The following is a 21,567-nucleotide window of genomic DNA, read 5'->3' on the forward strand; positions in this document are numbered from 1 at the left end:
ATTCTCAACAACCTCCCAAATTTTCTTGGCGATTGGATGAAAACCAAAAACCTACTTTGTATATTGTTAGTAGCGCCCTGCTCGACTACCCCCCCCCCCCCCCACACACACTGAATGCCAATGCCTGTACAGTAAGAAAGGACTGGGGGCCTTTTGGAACTTTGAATTATTTCTACAGTAGAAAAGAAACTTGATTTCCTTTTTCTTTTTAAAATTATTTACATACAATAAACATTAAAATTCCAATGTAAAAGTTTTAGTTTTTTTAAGAGGAAAAAGGGCCCTTAAATGCCTTGGGCCCCTATGCCTTGCTTACGCTAGCTTTACGGTAACTACGCCACTGCTTTGATTGAACAAATCAACCAACGTGTTCAGTTCTGTTTGAGTACAGGTTCAAAGAGAACTACCATAGAAGTATTGTTATGCAGTGGTGCATCCTCCTCAAAATATTTTTTTTATCTATTCTAGCCTCTAAAGAAGATGTTAGCAAATAGCGAATTTCATGATGTAGGCTACTCCGAATTGTGAAAATGTCATTATCGACCCGTCGTTGCTCACCCCAAAGTTCACATGAGCCCGTGATTATGGGCGTTAACCAGCCAAGTCCGATATGTTTGATAGGATTACATCAGTAGTTCCCAAACTCTGGCACATAGACCAAGTATTAACAAAGATAGAAAGAAATGAAGAAAGAAAGAAAAAAAAGAAACAAAGAAAAAAAATATTAAAGAGTTAAAGAAAAAAATGATTTAATTGAATAGCTAATTAATTCAATTCCAAAAAAAAAAAAAAGTGTTTGTTATCAAGCAAAATGATCAAGACTGCCCGAGTTCCATCTATACTGTTTTTTAGGATGGTTATTTAGTAAGCACATTATTCAATATTCAGTCTGATGTGAGATTTGAGAGTCACTGTAAACTGGCATAGCCTAGTCATGAATTTACTAACGCGAATCTACGCAACAGACACACAGAGCAGCCGCTGCTTACTTTTAATAATACAGTTAGAATGTTTTTTTGACAAATAAGGACATATTTTCCATTGAAGCAACAATAGTGTTCTAGTAGTGTTAACTTTACTTGACATACTATGAATTTTTTAATATTAAGTCTAGATCTATATTTTTTTAATTGACATATGTCTAAGCTAAGCAGACTGATTTAATGTTTCTGTTGAATCCAAGGCTTCAATAAATAAGTTTTAGCTCCGTTAACTTCTGACTGCTGACAATGTCATTCAATTCGAGCCACAATAAATGGCTACGTCGTCGTGTTGGATCAACACGCTACAGCATGATATCACACGCATCACAGGACTCGTCAGCATCCAAGACAGGAGTAAGTAGATTTTTATTTTATTACTTGCTTTTCTCTTACGTTTTGTCAACGTTTTGTGATTATGTCGGTGTTTTTTTTCTGAGACCGGAGTGGAGAGGGGGTGGACAGATATCGATTACTATAGTTACATGTAAATGATTACATGCGATAATTAATTAAGTTTTAATTCATTCAAATTAAGATTGAACAAGCGATTTGATGTGATTCCCGTAATATATTTGAATATTGCCATTAATTATAAACAGACAGCTTATCGTTGAAAACCGAGGTTTCACTATACTCAGTTATTTTATATTGAAACCGTTCGTTGCCTTACTTGGCCGAAATAATCATTATGATTTGAGCGAAAATGTGCCGCTGGAATCTTAATATATCCCCCTCCCCACGATCAACGATTTTGTTTCTCGAAACTTTCTATTTCAGATTTTTTAACCATAAGCTGACATTACTTAATTTACAGAGCTGTTAGCTTTTCAATGATTAATCGAAACATACACTTTTCATTTTTTTATACGTTTTATTGAAGTAATGCCATATAAATTGCACTGGTTTCATTTAACGTGTAAGATGTATGGTTTGTTACAGTTTGTGGACCTAGAAGATGAGTTCCTGCACGCTTGTGAGTTTGGTGATGTGCACAACGCCAGAAGGATATTAAGAGACTTTGTTGACACGGTCAATGTAGACTGCATGGATGCCCTGGGCCGCACGGCACTCCGACTGGCTGTCAAAAATGAGCATCTTGAGGCAAGTCTAGTTTGTTGCTATTAGATCTATATATATATATTTTGTCTGTGCCCACTTTTCCATTGATATTTTTAATGAGCTGTTAGGAGTTTACAATGAATTTCAAAATAATTTTTTTTAAATAAATGAATAAATAAATAAGAATGTAAGTACATAAGTAAAAGAAAAAAATGGATCTCTGGCGACGGCCATATATATATACGAGAAAAATGGCCCGTTGAGGAAGGATACAACGGGCGCTAGGTTGATAGTGCTGTCTATTTTCTCTAAACTAAAACCAAAACCAAAATCACCACCTTAATTCAATTTAACCGGAAACGGAAAATTACACTGAAAACGGATTTTTATCCAGAATCGGTACTTTAATTTATACAAAATATAGTCATGGGCATCAGTGTTTCTTCCAGACTTTTTTCTCCGGGGGGGGGCACTTGAAATCTTCGGGGGGGGGGGGGCGGTAAACTTTCTTCGGGGGGGGGGCGGACACTGTTAAAAGTATATATTTTCTATATAAATTATATAAATTTCATTTCGTTCGGGGGGGGGGGGGGGGCGGTAAAAAATTTTCGGCGGGGCTTCGCCCCCCCCCCCCGAAGAGATGCCTGGAAGAAACTCTGATGGGCATATCCCTAAACCGTGCACCTAATCTCATTCATGACAAAAGTCGAATTTAGAGTTTCTTTCAGGCAACTCTACTTGGGAGGAGGGGGCTCCGTCCCCCTCCCACCCGCCACACACACCCCAAAATATGTCTACCATCCCATTCAACGAAATATAATTATATATAAATATTCTGAATAAATAAGAAAAACACACAATTTAGTCAGATAAAACAAAACAATTTATCACTCTAAGCAAAACAAACAAACAAACAAACAAAATATGCAGACAATATAACCAAAAACAATGAACGCAACACAATCTGTTTTGTAATCGTTGTAAAAAAAACAATTTGACATAATGATTCCTAGAATATTAAGACAAACGAACTAGCGGAAATAATAACTCTCTTAATATAAATATGTATATTTCATCAAATTTAATTGTAAATGTCAAGACAGATCAATAATTACTTTAGTATGTAGTATAGAAGCATAATTTTTTTCTTTTTTACAAAAATATGTTGTCTACAATCAGAATTAAATATATTGTCATCATAAATGCTAAAACCAATTATATAGTAAAATAAAATATCTAATATGCGGAACATTTTTAAATAATAGCTTACATGTAACTAAGACATTGGTCTTGCAGTTCACATCACACATTTTTAAATTAGCTAATGTTTTTTGTGTTCTTTAAAGATAATTTTTTAACATAATGATAAGGTATGGGTTAGATCACTGTATTGCACACACACCTCTTTACTGGTAATTGCAAAAACAATATTTACAGAGTTTTACCTGTTTCAAAAGCTATCATTCTGGCGGCATGGTACTTTGGTACCTCATCACGCGTTTTCCCAAATGTCAGTTCGGGGTAGGTTGGGGGGGGGGGGGGGGGTTCAACTTCATTCACCGCTGTCCGGTCACTTTAGGTCAAATATCCTACCCAGCGAATACCTAGGTTTGACATTAATGCTGTTTTAGGTGGTGAAGAAGTGTGTGTGCATGTGTGTGTGGGGAGGGGGGGGGGGTACCAACTCAGAGTGAACATAGCGTCAGTTTTTAGATGCCGGTTCTAAACATACATATACATATATACATATATACTGATTCAGAAATACATTTAAGTAAGTTACAGTGGTATCATGACAGTTAAAAAAAACGGGAGTGATCTCCCCTAAACTTTCTCGGATATTCTTATATAACACTACTGGTGTTGGCAACTCGGGATTTAGACAATATTTTAAACAATTTTTAATTACTTAAACTTTAAAAAAATAGAATAGAATCTCGTAGAAAAAAGAATTGCACACCAAGTGAACGTCAAACAAAATGTGCATAATAGTGCGGGATATTATTAGTACTATATAAATTCACATGCGTTTTTTTTTAGAAATCGGAAATAGCGTACATTACTACTTCCGGTGAACGGAAATTACTCAAAATTTGAAAGAAGGTAGAGAATTATATCTTTTACTTGTATCTGAAATTTCATTTATCTGTCTGAAAAAATACTCAAGTCATAGGCTTTTGAAAAAAATCAAAGTACAAAAAGTATCACTTCCGGTTATCGGAAATCGCACCCTCCCGGGTGCTGCCCATAAGAATTTTTATTTTTTTACCCGCAGAAATCTTCTCGGGAGTGTGCTCATCTACTCCCCAAAGTCTCATGGTATTCGGATGAACGATGTCGAACCGCTTCCGACTTTTATTTTTTGTATACCGTATATAGAGAAAAATCACACCCTTCCGGGGAGCCGCCCTTGCGAAAAAAATATTATTTTTTGCAGAAACCTCCACTGGAGTGTTCTAATCAACTTATGGCGATCGGTTGAACTGTGTCAAACCGCAATCGACTGTTGATTTGAACTGGTTTTAACTGGTTTGAGACAAAGTCTGTTACCCTCAATAATAGTTAGGTTAATTCAACATACTAAATTTTCGAGCTGGAAATTTAGTTATGTTTTTAATTTTTGTTATAATTCAATGGACCGATGCAAAGTACAATAAGGTAAGATGTATGTTGTAATATTCTGTTTTGTTGCAATGGTAGATCGTGGAGGTGTTGCTGGAGAAGTCCAACCAGCACCACATCTATGAGGCTGTGCTACAGGCTATCAGTGCTGGACATACTCAGATCGCTGAGACCATTCTCAAACATAGACGCTACCTGGAGATGTGGAAGGAGCGCCGGAAGTTGGGAGATATGGGTATGTACAAGCGTTTTCTTACATATTAAAACAAACTTTTAACATTTAGATTAATCTACAATTAGAAATAAACACTTGAAAAAAAAAACACCGGTAAAGGCAGCATATTGTATGACTTTTTTTATCGAAAAAAAAATTGTCGAAAAAAAAAATGAGATCCCGACAAAAGGCCGACAAAGACAAAAAATGTTTAAAAAAGAGTGTAGTTTAATATATTCATGTGGAACCTGTGACAAAAAGGACGAACTGGTTTGTGGAGTAAGTAATGAAGCACATCAAGCCTACGGAAAAATTAAATGCGTGAAATCTGAAAAATTAAATGCGTGAAATCTGAAAAATTAAATGCGTGAAATCTGAAAAATTAAATGCGTGAAATCTGAAAAATTAAATGCGTGAAATCTGAAAAATGAAATGCGTGAAATCTGAAAAATGAAATGCGTGAAATCTGAAAAATTAAATGCGTGAAATCTGAAAAATTAAATGCGTGAAATCTGAAAAATTAAATGCGTGAAATCTGAAAAATTAAATGCGTGAAATCTGAAAAATTAAATGCGTGAAATCTGAAAAATTAAATGCGTGAAATCTGAAAAATTAAATGCGTGAAATCTGAAAAATTAAATGCGTGAAATCTGAAAAATTAAATGCGTGAAATCTGAAAAATTAAATGCGTGAAATCTGAAAAATTAAATGCGTGAAATCTGAAAAATAATTGGGTGAAATCTGGAAATTAAATGCGTGAAATCTGAAAAATTAAATGCGTGAAATCTGAAAAATTAAATGCGTGAAATCTGAAAAATTAAATGCGTGAAATCTGAAAAATTAAATGCGTGAAATCTGAAAAATTAAATGCGTGAAATCTGAAAAATTAAATGCATGAAATCTGGAGAATTAAATGCGAGAAATCTAGAAAATTAAATGCGTGAAATCTGAAAAATTAAATGTGTGAAATCTAGAAAATTAAATGTGTGAAATCTGGAAAATTAAATGCGTGAAATTTGGAAAATTAAATGTGTGAAATCTGGAAAATTAAATGTGTGAAATCTGGAGAATTAAAAGCTTGAAATCTGGAAAATTAAATGTGTGAAATCTGGAAAAGTAAATGTGTGAAATCTGAAAAATTAAATGCGTGAAATCTGAAAAATTAAATGCGTGAAATCTGAAAAATAATTGGGTGAAATCTGGAAATTAAATGCGTGAAATCTGAAAAATTAAATGCGTGAAATCTGGAAAATTTTATGTGCGAAATCTGGAAAATTAAATGCGTGAAATCTGGAAAATTAAATGCGTGAAATCTGAAAAATTAAATGCGTGAAATCTGAAAAATAATTGGGTGAAATCTGGAAATTAAATGCGTGAAATCTGAAAAATTAAATGCGTGAAATCTGAAAAATTAAATGCGTGAAATCTGAAAAATTAAATGCGTGAAATCTGAAAAATTAAATGCGTGAAATCTGAAAAATTAAATGCGTGAAATCTGAAAAATAATTGGGTGAAATCTGGAAATTAAATGCGTGAAATCTGAAAAATTAAATGCGTGAAATCTGAAAAATTAAATGCGTGAAATCTGAAAAATTAAATGCGTGAAATCTGAAAAATTAAATGCGTGAAATCTGAAAAATTAAATGCGTGAAATCTGAAAAATTAAATGCATGAAATCTGGAGAATTAAATGCGAGAAATCTAGAAAATTAAATGTGTGAAATCTAGAAAATTAAATGTGTGAAATCTGGAAAATTAAATGCGTGAAATCTGGAAAATTAAATGTGTGAAATCTGGAAAATTAAATGTGTGAAATCTGGAGAATTAAAAGCTTGAAATCTGGAAAATTAAATGTGTGAAATCTGGAAAAGTAAATGTGTGAAATCTGAAAAATTAAATGCGTGAAATCCGAAAAAATTAAATGCGTGAAATCTGAAAAATTAAATGCGTGAAATCTGGAAAATTAAATGCGTGGAATCTGGAAAATTAAATGCGTGAAATCTGGAAAATTATATGTGCGAAATCTGGAAAATTAAATGCGTGAAATCTGGAAAATTAAATGTGTGAAATCTGAAAAATTAAATGTGTGAAATCTGGAAAATTAATTGTGTGAAATCTAGAAAATTAAACGTGTGAAATCTGCAACAAAAGGTCAAACACTCAAGCTAGACTCGAGGTCTTGGGATATTAAAAGGAAATCAGATGTTACATTCCCCCTGGTAGAAGCTAGGAACCAGAAGTTGACGGTGGTCGAGGTGATCCACAAAAATATTGCAGTTTTTATGAACATTGGTGGCGCTGTCTACAAGTTAGAACAGAACATGTTGTTCTCAAAGAACATATGACGTGTCGCATACTCGCAAGTCAAGTTCGAAAATTAATTTTAAAAATCGGTCAATGCCAGTGTTGTGAACACACGGACACGCTTTACGTAGCGCAACATTTACGACAAACAACCACAAACTGTTTACAAAACAAGAATGCATGAAAACAAAGGCTCATTAAAACCAAAAGAATCTATCATATAACGCGGCTGGTAGTGTGTCAGTCCATCATCGCTATAGATTTTGGAACCTTAAAAGTAATCATCGTACTATGCAGTACTTTTACATTGCATCACACTGTATTACTAGTGATAATAGAGTAGGGTTTGCTTATATAACAACTTAAATTTATTTTACAGTAGCTACAGTTTTTTTTCTTTCGCATAACGTGAAGAATATATTAAAAACACGCACATTGCTAAAACATATTAAACGGATCAATGTAAAATAATACTTTCGCTTAGATACCTAGAAATAGTGGATACATTTTAATAATAGTAGTGTCGAAAAAACATATTAATTAAAATATTTTAGTAGTTATGCCCAGGGAGGTAATTTAAAAATAAATTCAACTCAAGCTAATAAAATAATGTGAATGCAAATTTCGCGTCCGCTAAAATTAATTTTTGTCTTTGTCATAAATATTTTTCAATATGTAATAAGTTAAATATAAACATTTTGTTTTTCAATTACTATTTAAAAGCGCATGTTACAAAATACCACAACTTTTGAAATGTATTAATCCATTGTAAATGAATTAAGTTAAAAAACTTGAGAGACGAAAATGAAAAATGGAAACTATAATCTATATAGTGCGAGCAACAGATAAACAGAACGGGTTGGCTTGCCACATTGACACATGTTGACTCTTTTCGTCTGCTGAATGTTTTTATACAATTAATTCAAGCCTTTAATCAGTTTCACCATTAAATGTTGTATATTTTGTAACCACACACATCTGACAGAAGGCTAACCACACATGTCTGACCTAAGGCTAACCACACATGTCTGACCTAAGGCTAACCACACACATCTGACAGAAGGCCAACCACACACATCTGACCTAAGGCTAACCACACACATCTGACCTAAGGCTAACCACACACATCTGACCTAAGGCTAACCACACATGTCTGACCTAAGGCTAACCACAATGTCTGACCTACGGCTAACCGACAAACAAGCGAACACAACTGTTTGTAAAATTCTGAAGTGTCTTAATAACCTTCTGACACATTTAACCCGTCTGACCCAACAAATTTAGTATATATGTTACGGTCAAAGCCCAAAGTCGGCCAATATTGCCTCCCGTTGACCGATCAATGTCCGAAACTTTACTTGAATTCGGTCTTTGGCCGGCCAATCCGCGGACTGGCCATGGTGGAACGGCCAAGTCCGAATTAGACGATTATCTGGCTACGGACGACTGACCGAAGTGCGAATTAGAAGATCATGTGCAGATTTTGGTTTTTTTTAATACAGTAAGGATCATGAAATCAAGTCTTTATTTATTATTAATTAAAGTAAATGGCAGAAACATTCAAATTATTTTACTGTACTATAGTCTCAATCAATATTATCACTTGTTACAACAAGTTGAACTGTTATGGCATTTAGAATTACATAGCAGCTTGTTATTTTTACACTTGCAGCCAGTAGCGTAGCGAAGGGGGGGGGGGACATATGTCCCCGGGCGCCGACCTTAGGGGGCGCCAAAATGGGTTGGAAAAATAAATTGAAAGGTTGAGGGTGGTGCAAATCAAAAGTTTGACGGGGGGGGGGGGGGGTGCAAACCGAAATCTTGAGGGGGGGGGGTGCAAATCGAAAAGTTAGGGTAGGGTCGCTACGCCTCTGCTTGCAGCGATTTGTTGTGCACTTGGTTGTGTAATTACAGCGAGTGTAGCCTTGGCCGCCGGTCAGTGATTGTTAAGATGCGATGGTTCGTTGTGATTTTTTCTCAGTGTCAACGGACGAGCATACAGTTGTTATAGAACACCATGTTCCGTTCCCAGCTTGTAGAAAGCGCCCTCGACGCTCATGAACACTGCAATGACGTTTCGGGGATCACCGCGACCTCTGTCAACATCTGGCATACGGATGCGAACATTATCTCCCACTTCAGCTTTTTTAAAATTTGTATCTGATTTTGTTAGCATCCTAGCACCTTGAGTTTGCAAGTTGGTATGAGCTGCTGCTGTTGTCCATGATTTCTTGTTTATTGTGACATAATCTGCAGGTAATATTTCCTCCGTACCCTTTGTCTGCTTCATTGGCTATTCCGCATATTAAAAATTTCATGGACATCGTTGCCTCAGGATCCACAAAAATCGTCTGCACTACAATATTTGTCACAAACTACACAGAATCTGTTGACCATATTATTGTAACGCAACTGGTCTGGACGTTCCGCCACGGCAGCAGATGTGTTAGCTGAGGATGTTGTTGCATTTATGGCAACCTCCATTTCTTGTTCAATGTTCTCAGTAACTAAATTATCGAGAGCCTCTCTTGGTAGATTTGAAGTGTTAAGTCCCATTTTTGCTTTGCATCCAAACAAGTCTTCGCATGGCGATTGTTGGATGAACGGTTTTTCATAAATTGAATAAATTTGAGACTCTCAGCCCAATGAGCTGATTCATTTGTCTGCATCCATGTCATCATCATATTTTGAAAATCTTGGTTGGCACGTTCTTCTGAACCTTGACTTTGGCTATGCCTTGGTTTTCCGTGAACTAGTTTAATTTCAGGCTACATTTCCTTTAGTTCAGAAATATTGTGGCAGCCATCTGGTATGTCTATCTCTTGGTCTTACGGCCCTTTTGGTCCATGTAGCATTGCATATAGAATGTTATACAAACAAGAGCCAAACAATACGTTACTCACAATGAAATCGAACCCAGAATAATGAAAATGCGATCACAACTTATTCTAGATAGGACATTTGCCAGGACATCCCGGCCAGTGCGCGCATTGGCCGGCCAATGTACGAAATACGTTTTCAAGTTTAAGCGCTTCAGAGTTTGACCGTTACATATACATACGAGGTAAAGAGCTTCTAGCGGAAACAAACATTGTAAAAAAAAAGTATTTGGTCGCTATATTACTCATTTTCCTAGAAATAAAAATAAAAACGAGGACGAAGTTCAGCCCAAAATGCCAAGCTGAAAAAAATAATTAAATACAACCAGAAATATATATATTTAAATACATATTCACATGCGTATACAAAGACTTACAAATGTATTATGTATTTATATATTTACATTTTTTTCTCGGGGGGAGGGGGGGGGGGTGACACCAATTGGCGCCGCACCGGGTGACACCCGACCTAGCGACGCCACTGTGTAATCTATAGTTTGCAATTTTGTGATTATTTTTCCTTTGTCGGCCTATGGTCTATTGGCCTTTTAGATGTTAGCCTTGTCAGTTTGGCTTTTTATGTCGACCGTTTGTCAGAGTCGGTCTTTTGGATGTCGGCGTTATACGTATACCAGTACATTACTTTTGACTAAAAACACCATTCTGAAAAGGTTTGATTGATATATTAATCAATCAAGAGTTTAAGGAATTCGTCTGATCTAACGACGTGATGCTGAAGGGAACGATTCGGAAAGTGATAAATGCAAGAGAGAAATACAAAGCTCCCCTTTCAGACCTAAAGATCCATAGGACAGATGAAGAAGAAAGCGTACGTTACTTGACCTCGGCAGCGGAAGGGGTCGTGTGGTCAGCATCTTTAATTTTACCAGGGTGAGTCAGGCACCCATCAGAGCTGGGTGGACTGAAGGACATCCTACACTCCCGAGTCCAGACCGAGATCCGAACTCGAAACCTTCGGGCTAGTAGCCGAACCCTCTCTCATTCGACTACGCCGTCCCACAAGAGAGAAACATATGAGTCAGTCCGCTACGCAAATATGAGTAAATGTTCATAAATTCCATTCAACTACATCTGAAATTTTATCGGCCATCAACAAATTTTTATCAAGTTTAATGCTCTACATTTGTTTTTTGTTTGATATGGGGGAAAATAAACAAAATAAAACAAACGTTCATCATACAATATTACTTTTACAATGTATTCTACCCACCAGTTTCCGGATACCACTTTCTATGTTGGATAAGAAAAGTAAAGAAAAGAAAAAAGTAAAAAAAAAAAGAAAAGTAAAAGAAAAAAGAGTAAATCAGTTTGTAAATGTTAGCCTAACAACTTGATATTTTTTAGTCATTTATTGTTGACTTGATAAACGGATGAGCCCTTACAAAATGATACAACTTTTGTTGACTTGATAGACGGATGAGCCCTTACAAAATGATACAACTTTTGTTGACTTGATAAACGGATGAGCCCTTACAAAATGATACAACTTTTGTTGACTTGATAAACGGATGAGCCCTTACAAAATGATACAACTTTTGTTGACTTGATAAACGGATGAGCCCTTACAAAATGATACAACTTTTGTTGACTTGATAAACGGATGAGCCCTTACAAAATGATACAACTTTCCATTTTGGGGTCCGTGGAGAGGCGGTGCTCCTTCCTCTGCCTGCTCTACTGCTTTCCTATATAGATAGCAGTGAATTGTTTCACATTGTTTCCATTTTTCCATCGTTCAATATAGAAATACGCATCTTAATTCAAGTGAAGTCAGTAATAGAATATACGAGTTGAATTCGTTCCATAAAATTGATGCTGGTATCACAAAGCTATTTTCTCCATTGAATATAAAATTTCATTCATTCGCTCCAGCCCCCAAAATGCCACCTCAGTTGTTTTTTGTTATGTGCTTTTGTAAGAACAATGTATTTATAAACAACAAATGTTGTATAAAACATAATAAACGACAATGTGCAGACATAAAATGGTTTTATAAAGTGGATATCCTTTCGAAATAAGCGAACTCGAGTTTACTGAATATGTTGACCTAACTCGAGCTTACTGAATATGTTGACCTAACTCGAGCTTACTGAATGTGTTGACCTAACTCGAGCTTACTGAATATGTTGACCTAACTCGAGCTTACTGAATATGTTGACCTAACTCGAGCTTACTGAATATGTTGACCTAACTCGAGCTTACTGAATATGTTGACCTAACTCGAGCTTACTGAATATGTTGACCTAACTCGAGCTTACTGAATATGTTGACCTAACTTGAGCTTACTGAATATGTTGACCTAACTGGAGCTTACTGAATATGTTGACCTAACTCGAGCTTACTGAATATGTTGACCTAACTCGAGCTTACTGAATATGTTGACCTAACTCGAGCTTACTGAATGTGTTGATCTAACTCGAGCTTACTGAATATGTTGACCTAACTCGAGCTTACTGAATATGTTGACCTAACTTGAGCTTACTGAATATGTTGACCTAACTGGAGCTTACTGAATATGTTGACCTAACTCGAGCTTACTGAATATGTTGACCTACCTCGAGCTTACTGAATGTGTTGACCTAACTCGAGCTTACTGAATATGTTGACCTAACTCGAGCTTACTGAATATGTTGACCTAACTCGAGCTTACTGAATATGTTGACCTAACTCGAGCTTACTGAATATGTTGACCTAACTCGAGCTTACTGAATATGTTGACCTAACTCGAGCTTACTGAATATGTTGACCTAACTCGAGCTTACTGAATATGTTGACCTAACTCGAGCTTACTGAATATGTTGACCTAACTCGAGCTTACTGAATATGTTGACCTAACTCGAGCTTACTGAATATGTTGACCTAACTCGAGCTTACTGAATATGTTGACCTAACTCGAGCTTACTGAATATGTTGACCTAACTCGAGCTTACTGAATATGTTGACCTAACTCGAGCTTACTGAATATGTTGACCTAACTCGAGCTTACTGAATATGTTGACCTAACTCGAGCTTACTGAATATGTTGACCTAACTCGAGCTTACTGAATATGTTGACCTAACTCGAGCTTACTGAATATGTTGACCTAACTCGAGCTTACTGAATATGTTGACCTAACTCGAGCTTACTGAATATGTTGACCTAACTCGAGCTTACTGAATATGTTGACCTAACTTGAGCTTACTGAATATGTTGACCTAACTGGAGCTTACTGAATATGTTGACCTAACTCGAGCTTACTGAATATGTTGACCTAACTCGAGCTTACTGAATATGTTGACCTAACTCGAGCTTACTGAATGTGTTGATCTAACTCGAGCTTACTGAATATGTTGACCTAACTCGAGCTTACTGAATATGTTGACCTAACTCGAGCTTACTGAATATGTTGACCTAACTCGAGCTTACTGAATATGTTGACCTAACTCGAGTTTACTGAATGTGTTGACCTAACTCGAGCTTACTGAATGTGTTGACCTAACTTTTCTCCCGTGTCAGACTTTTTACTTTCTCGTATACGAAGTATAGAAGAAAGTACTGTAATCATGCAAAAAATCGAAATCGAGATTTTCACAAATCATATATATGTATATATATATATATATATATATATATATATATATATATATATATATATATATATATAAATATATATAGGCCTATATATATATATATATATATATATATATATATATATATATATATATATATATATATATATATATATATATATATATATATATATATATATATATATATCAGAGGCGTGGCGACCCTTCCCGGTGCCCGGGGACAAACTTTTCGATTTGCACCCCCCCTCAAGAGGGTGGGGAGAGGGGTGGGTGTGGCAGACTAATTTTTATGGGGGTGGGGGGACATTAGTAAAAGTATATATTTTCTCTATTTCTATTTGGTTCGGGGAACAGAGCTCCCGCCCTTTACCCACTCCCGAAGAAAGAAACACTGCATGCATATCAAATAGAGCAATATGTTCCGTCTAGATGGTTTCTACAAGGCAGCCTGCTCTGACGCTCAGTTTTCTCCCGATATAACGCCCATGATCTTGGCTGCTCAGAACAACAATTACGAAGTCGTTCAGTTGCTTCTCTTGAGAGGGGAGACAATCCACAAGCCACACAAGTTTGGCTGTTCGTGTCAGGTTGGTTCTGTTCATCTTGGTTAGTCGAGTTAAACAGCCTGTCTGGCAGAGTTAAACAGCCTGTCTGGCAGAGTTAAACGCAATCTTTTTAATATCAACAACGTAATATGACTTAAAATATTTAATTATGAAATTTTACAATGTTTCATGAGATTAAAGAAAACAGGGCATACAGAATATAAAAGGACAGGTTTTATTCTACTTGAAGGAATGTCGAAACCGCATGAAGTTTGACCAGCTCCGCCTAGCCAAATATCGCCTAAATGCCTACAGAGGTCTGGCCAGTGAGGCCTACATCTCCTTGTCCAGTAAAGATCCGATTCTTACAGCTTTTGAGCTGGCAGCTGAGCTGAGGAGGTTGTCAAGGGTCGAGAAACATTTTAAGGTCAGTGCCTTGACATTGACACCAGGCGAAAGTTGATTCTTTTAGTCAGTAGTCAGTTGTTTTTTTACGCTTTCTTCTCAACAACGTTTTTGTACACACGTTGATGTCCAACGTTTTTGTACACACCTTGATGTCCAACGTTTTTGTACACACCTTGATGTCCAACGTTTTTGTACACACGTTGATGTCCAACGTTTTTGTACACACCTTGATGTTCAACGTTTTTGTACACATGTTGATGTCCAACGTTTTTGTACACATGTTGATGTCCAACGTTTTTGTACTTACCTTGATGTCCAACGTTTTTGTACACACGTTGATGTCCAACGTTTTTGTACACACCTTGATGTCCAACGTTTTTGTACACACGTTGATGTCCAACGTTTTTGTACACACGTTGATGTCCAACGTTTTTGTACACACATTGATGTCCAACTTTTTTGTACACACGTTGATGTCCAACGTTTTTGTACACACGTTGATGTCCAACGTTTTTGTACACACGTTGATGTCCAACGTTTTTGTACACACCTTGATGTCCAACGTTTTTGTACACACGTTGATGTCCAACGTTTTTGTACACACGTTGATGTCCAACGTTTTTGTACACACCTTGATGCCCAACGTTTTTGTACACACGTTGATGTCCAATGTTTTTGTACACACGTTGATGTCCAACGTTTTTGTACACACGTTGATGTCCAACGTTTTTGTACACAGCGTGAGTACCGTGACTTAGCAGACCAGCTGAGTGATTATGTGGTCAAACTTCTGGACAGAATTAGAACACAGAAAGAACTGGAACTTGTCTTAAACAAGACGGGGAAACCACATCAAGAAAAGTTTGAGAGTTTGGCCAGATTTAAACTGGCCCTCAAGTATGACGAAAAGAAGGTATCGATTGAGTTTAAATTGCATTCATTAAAATGATTCTTTTCGAATTACAATCATTAATGACAGTAGATTAATTTTTCAATTAAAAAAAAATTAAATTTCTCGTTTATGGAATAATCTTGCTAAAAACACTATTTTCTGTTTGTGTTAGTGTGGCAGCACGTGAACATGATAACACAAGTATCATTTTATTAGGTGGACGAAATTTCATATATAAGTATAACAGAGGCGCAACGAAAGCAGGGCGGGGGGTGCTGACCGCAACGGGTGACACCATATAGGGGGTGTGACACCATGGAAAAAATTGCAAAATGTACAGAAGAAAACTGTCTTTTCCCCAGTTCCATTGATGATTAATTGCATTTAAAGTCTTTTTAGTACAAACCGAGAATTATTACAAGAGGGTAGGGGGTGACACTTTGACGTGAACGTGCTAACTATATAGAAAACAATACAACATACAACTGTATGATTCACAAACTATAGATAAACATGGTTACTATTAAGTCTGCAGTGATTAAAGCTTATACACCTATATGTTCGCCACTGAAGTATAAGATCCTATTCGTAGACTTAAAGCAACGTTTGAGCGATTTACAGGAACGTGAAGTGGTAATTGCTTTATAACTTGAGTACTGTTCGAAGACATTTGAAATATAATCATAAGATCATATTCTTATATCTGTTTCATGTTCAAAGTTTATGGTTTGGTAATGATAGTCGGTTAAAGTTTATGGTTTGGTAATGATAGTCGGTTAGAGTTTATGGTTTGGTAATGATAGTCGGTTAGAGTTTATGGTTTGGTAATGATAGTCGGTTAGAGTTTATGGTTTGGTAATGATAGTCGGTTAGAGTTTATGGTTTGGTAATGATGGTCGGTTAGAGTTTATGGTTTGGTAATGATGGTCGGTTAGAGTTTATGGTTTGGTAATGATAGTCGGTTAGAGGAGCATTGATAAACCACGCATGAAAAAATAATGTGGCACTCTCGTCAATAAAAAACGTTCAACGGCGTTCATTCCTGCTCATCGATTGTGACATTTTCTAGAAGCTGTCACGTGTCTCTGTTTTATTAATAAATGGTGATGACTTCACTCAGATTGATATGAGGATATCGCTCTAAAACATAAAGCGTGTCCACAATTTATAGCTCACCACATTGTTGCATGTACATAGTTCAGACAATTGATGCGTGTCCACAGATTATATCTCACACAATTGATGCACGTCCACATTTTATATCTCAGACAATTGATGCACGTCCACAGTTTATATCTCAGACAATTGATGCACGTCAACAGTTTATATCTCAGACAATTGATGCACGTCCACAGTTTATATCTCAGACAATTGATGCATGCCCACAGTTTATATCTCAGACAATTGATGCACGTCCACAGTTTATATCTCAGACAATTGATGCATGCCCACAGTTTATATCTCAGACAATTGATGCACGTCCACAGTTTATATCTCAGACAATTGATGCACGTCCACAGTTTATATCTCAGACAATTGATGCATGCCCACAGTTTATATCTCAGACAATTGATGCATGTCCACAGTTTATATCTCAGACAATTGATGCACGTCCACAGTTTATATCTCAGACAATTGATGCATGTCCACAGTTTATATCTCAGACAATTGATGCATGTCCACAGTTTATATCTCAGACAATTGATGCACGTCCACAGTTTATACTTCAGACAATTGATGCATGTCCACAGTTTATATCTCAGACAATTGATGCATGTCCACAGTTTATATCTCAGACAATTGATGCACGTCCACAATTTATATCTCAGACAATTGATGCATGTCCACAGTTTATATCTCAGACAATTGATGCACGTCCACAGTTTATACTTCAGACAATTGATGCATGTCCACAGTTTATTGCTCACCCAAGCTGTCAGCAGAGAATAGTTAGGGCCTGGTACACTGGCATGGGACGGATGGAGCGCGCAAGTTGGACCAAGAGAATAGCCATGATCATGTCATTCATCTGTGCATACCCTGTGCTCGTTTTTCTTCACATATTTTTTCCACGTAGTAAGGTATAAATATTCTGACTGGATTTATAAATGCACCATTTAACTTTTTTAAAAAATATACAACACATAAACCAAGCACATCTATTTATAGACAATAAAGCAACATTTATTATAATTAAGACATAGGTTCATTATGAGTAGATCAATGCCCAAACGCTTTACTTCTGTGTGGCGTTAAAGTAAATAAGAATGCTTATATTGTCTAAAGCAGCTTTTAATTGTCCAGTACTGTACATGCCTAACATAAGATACCTTGAGTAGATCTAGTGTTAGCAAACACATTAGTTGACTTTGAGTTTTGTCACTTGAATCAATATTTGAATTTAGGGAGGAAATATTTTGCAACTGCCAGTTGTCAAGTTCTCTTGCCACGCGGCGTCCTTTGTGATTTTTTTGCTGCTCATCGTTGTGTCGACCATTGAATCTTCTAAGAGCGTCAGCAAGTACAGAACATTAAGCTCCGAGTACAGCTCTGTTGCTGTCACGTAAGTGGCGTCAGCAAGTATAGAACATTAAGCTTCGAGTACAGCTCTGTTGCTGTCACGTAAGTGGCGTCAGCAGATACCAAACTGTAGGCTCGAAAACAACATTAAAATTGGCGTCAGCAAATCTATCAGCATTAAGTAAATGGCGTCAGTAAATCTCTCAGCATTAAGTAAATGGCGTCAGTAAATCTATCAGCATTAAGTAAATGGCGTCAGTAAATCTATCAGCATTAAGTAAATGGCGTCAGTAAATCTATCAGCATCAAGTAAATGACGTCAGTAAATCTATCAGCATTAAGTAAATGGCGCCAGCATTAAGTAAATGGCGTCATTAAATCTATCAGCATCAAGTAAATGGCGTCAGCATCAAATAAATGGCGTCAACATCAAGTAAATGGCGTCAGCATCAAGTAAATGGCGTCAGTAAATCTATTAGCATTAAGTAAATGGCATCAGTAAATCTATCAGCATTAAGTAAATGGCGTCAGCATCAAGTAAATGGCGTCAGTAAATCTATCAGTATTAAGTAAATGGCGTCAGCATCAAGTAAATGGCGTCAGCATTAAGTAAATGGCGTCAGTAAATACAAACGTCTATTTTTAGTCTCCGTTATTTATCTTTGATGTGTACGAATATTTAAATGTATCTGTATGAAGAAGGTCAACATTTCATTCACTTCGCAAATGATGTGATAATAATTACAATATTTTTCTATTGGAAACAATGGCGTGGATTAATAGATTATTGATAGTTTGAAATTTCTTCTTATTAAAACGAATGATAAGTGAGTGATTCGATCTTTGAGAATGTAAAACATAAGCGTGAACCGTTCTCGCAACAGATACAAGCAAATGCGAGTGTACTGCAGCGACTCCATGTATGGAGAGGATTTCCCCTTGAGGGCTAGCTCGCCGAGCATCACGGAGCTCTTGATGACGTTCTGGATTTTTGGTGGGTCATCGTATTTAGCCCAACTCTGCTCTACCCATACCCCTATCATCTAAAAAATACTAATTGTCTTTCCTTCGTTTAGGAATGCTAGTTCAGGAATGCAGCCAATTGTTTACTAGCGGCTTGGTAGAACACATCAGCATATACAATGGTCTTGATTTTATACTGCTCATTTGTTATATAACTTCTACTTCGCTTCGTTACTGGACCATGCTAAAGGTTAGTGGTTTTTCCAAAATACTAGCTCGTGTCTGCTTGTTGAAAGCTGTGATGTTAATAGAACAATATCAAATTCAATGAAAACTTGAATTCAAACATTAATGTAAACGTTAATAGAATCAAACGACTGCAAACATTTATGGGAACTTTTTAAAGCATGGTGAAAGAAAGAAAGCATTAACGAAAACTTCAATGCAACAAGGGAACGTCAAATGGACTTTCTCCAGATCCTACACCGAAACAACAAGTAGTTACTTTCTTTCTATCCTTTCAAAACTATAGCGATTATTCTTATCCCGTTCTCATTACGAAAAAGTGAAACAATTTTCCCTCTGATCATTTCAGTTTCACCAGGCCATAGATGTGCTCTCGAGAATAAATAACCAAACCTGCACAGAACTGAGTAGATTTTACTGGTTAAACACAGGTGCTAGTTTTACTCTCTCTCTCTACTCCATTTCTCTCTCTCTCTCTCTCTCTCTCCATGTATATATATATATATGTATATATGGTTCCATGACAAATGATCTCAGGACAAATGATCTCAGACAAAATATCTCAGACAAAATATCTCACGGACAAATGATCCCAGGACAAATGATCTCAGGACAAATGATCTCAAGGACTAATGATCTCACGGACAAAAGATACCAGGACAAAATATATCAGGACAAATGATATCATGGACAAATGATCTCAGACAAAATATCTCACAGCAAAATTTATTAGTATGTACGATGATTTTAGTTGATTTGAACTTTTTTTTTTTAGTTGACTGTCAATATGGTTTTGTTTACTCTTTTTACGCATAATAACTGATTGTTATAAAATGAATTTGTTGAACTTAACAAACAAATGTGAATGGGCCTTCAGGTTCGTAACTTAAAAGTGTTGTTTTTACTGCATCATTAACACAAAAATAAAGTTTACGTTACTTTGCTGGCAGGTACATCGTTATGATCACACATTTCCAATACTATGTGATCATGTATTGTGTGAACTTTCGGTGTAGCCTACATGTTCTTACTTGACATTTCCAAATCTCTTTGCCTGCTGCTCTACTTATGGCTTTTATAAACAGAAATTCATTAGAAACTAATGCCCTATACCCTATCTTCGAGGTAACAAAAGAGGCCTTAGTTGAGTAATCACCAATAATACTGCTTTGTTCGCATGTACGCTACGACAAACTTCGCTTCGCGATGACCGCTGTCGTTTAAATAAGCATTTGTCACCTGATCACTAAGGTGTGACCGACGCATACAAATTGACTTTGGATGCTAGATGTATTGTCCATGGAGGGCGGATGTCTTTCCAATAAGGAATATCTCTGCCATCAAAGTGAGCGGCTACCTTGATTCGAAGATGTGTCGTTATTGTTATTTCATTCCCTTTGATCTAGTTTCGTCCACCTAACGTGGTAGGATTGTTTCATGTTTGTCAAGCACACCTACGCTGTCTATCGAAACAAATTCTTTAATCTTCGCATACTATATTAGTAATCTTATTTTAAAAATGCTTAGTACAATATGGCAAATTTATACGGCAAACATTTTTTACAATTATTATATAGTCCTATAAACAATATTAAACATAGTAAACAAAACCATATGACAGTCAATTAAAAAAATGTTCAGATCAACTAAAATTATCCAATACACTTTTAAAATTGTGCTGTGAGATATTTTGTCTGAGATATTTTGTCTGAGATCATTTGTCCATGATATCTTTTGTCCTGATATATTTTGTCCTGGTATCTTTTGTCCGTGAGATAATTTGTCCTTGAGATCATTTGACCTGAGATCATTTGTCCTGAGATCATTTGTCCTGTCACCGTATATATATACATGTATATATATATATATATATATATATATATATATATATATATATATATATATATATATATATATATATAAATATATATATATATATACATATATTTATATATATATATATATATATATATATATATATATATATATATATATATATATATATATATATATATATATACATTTAAATATATATATATATATATATATATATATATATATATATATATATATATATATATATATATATATATATATACTAGCCGTCCCGGCCAGGCCCTGCTCTGGCTTCTGTGAAAAACCTTTCTGTTAAAGACCATTACCTGTGTGTTTAGTAATCATCATAAACCCGGCATTGCCCACCCAAACCACAACCAACCAAAACAACAAAACGCAAACATAACGCTAACACAATTACAAATACAAACGAAAACAAAAACCTAACAACAAACCCAACCACAAACACCAATACAAACACAAAGAAAAAACAAACAAAAAAGCAA

The 21,567-nt window shown here is 35.9% G+C and overlaps 1 protein-coding gene across 1 annotated transcript in view; it reads left to right on the plus strand.

Annotated features, from left to right (window-relative positions):
• The first annotated feature begins 1,036 nt into the window (after positions 1 to 1,036).
• LOC131956103 (short transient receptor potential channel 6) overlaps positions 1,037 to 21,567 on the plus strand; it is a 36,435-nt gene continuing 15,904 nt past the window's right edge. The window contains exons 1-11 of the mRNA XM_059320513.1: positions 1,037 to 1,337; positions 1,923 to 2,084; positions 4,743 to 4,899; positions 14,081 to 14,238; positions 14,447 to 14,623; positions 15,344 to 15,517; positions 17,413 to 17,577; positions 17,902 to 18,059; positions 18,901 to 19,010; positions 19,093 to 19,229; positions 19,575 to 19,656. Of these exons, the coding sequence (XP_059176496.1) occupies positions 1,230 to 1,337; positions 1,923 to 2,084; positions 4,743 to 4,899; positions 14,081 to 14,238; positions 14,447 to 14,623; positions 15,344 to 15,517; positions 17,413 to 17,577; positions 17,902 to 18,059; positions 18,901 to 19,010; positions 19,093 to 19,229; positions 19,575 to 19,656 (1,588 nt within the window). The 5' untranslated portion in view covers positions 1,037 to 1,229. The remainder of the gene's footprint in view (positions 1,338 to 1,922; positions 2,085 to 4,742; positions 4,900 to 14,080; positions 14,239 to 14,446; positions 14,624 to 15,343; positions 15,518 to 17,412; positions 17,578 to 17,901; positions 18,060 to 18,900; positions 19,011 to 19,092; positions 19,230 to 19,574; positions 19,657 to 21,567) is intronic.

The sequence above is a fragment of the Physella acuta genome, unplaced genomic scaffold (assembly GCF_028476545.2).
Source record: "Physella acuta isolate Inbredline_101_S28 unplaced genomic scaffold, ASM2847654v3 ptg001127l, whole genome shotgun sequence".
NCBI lineage: Eukaryota > Metazoa > Mollusca > Gastropoda > Physidae > Physella > Physella acuta.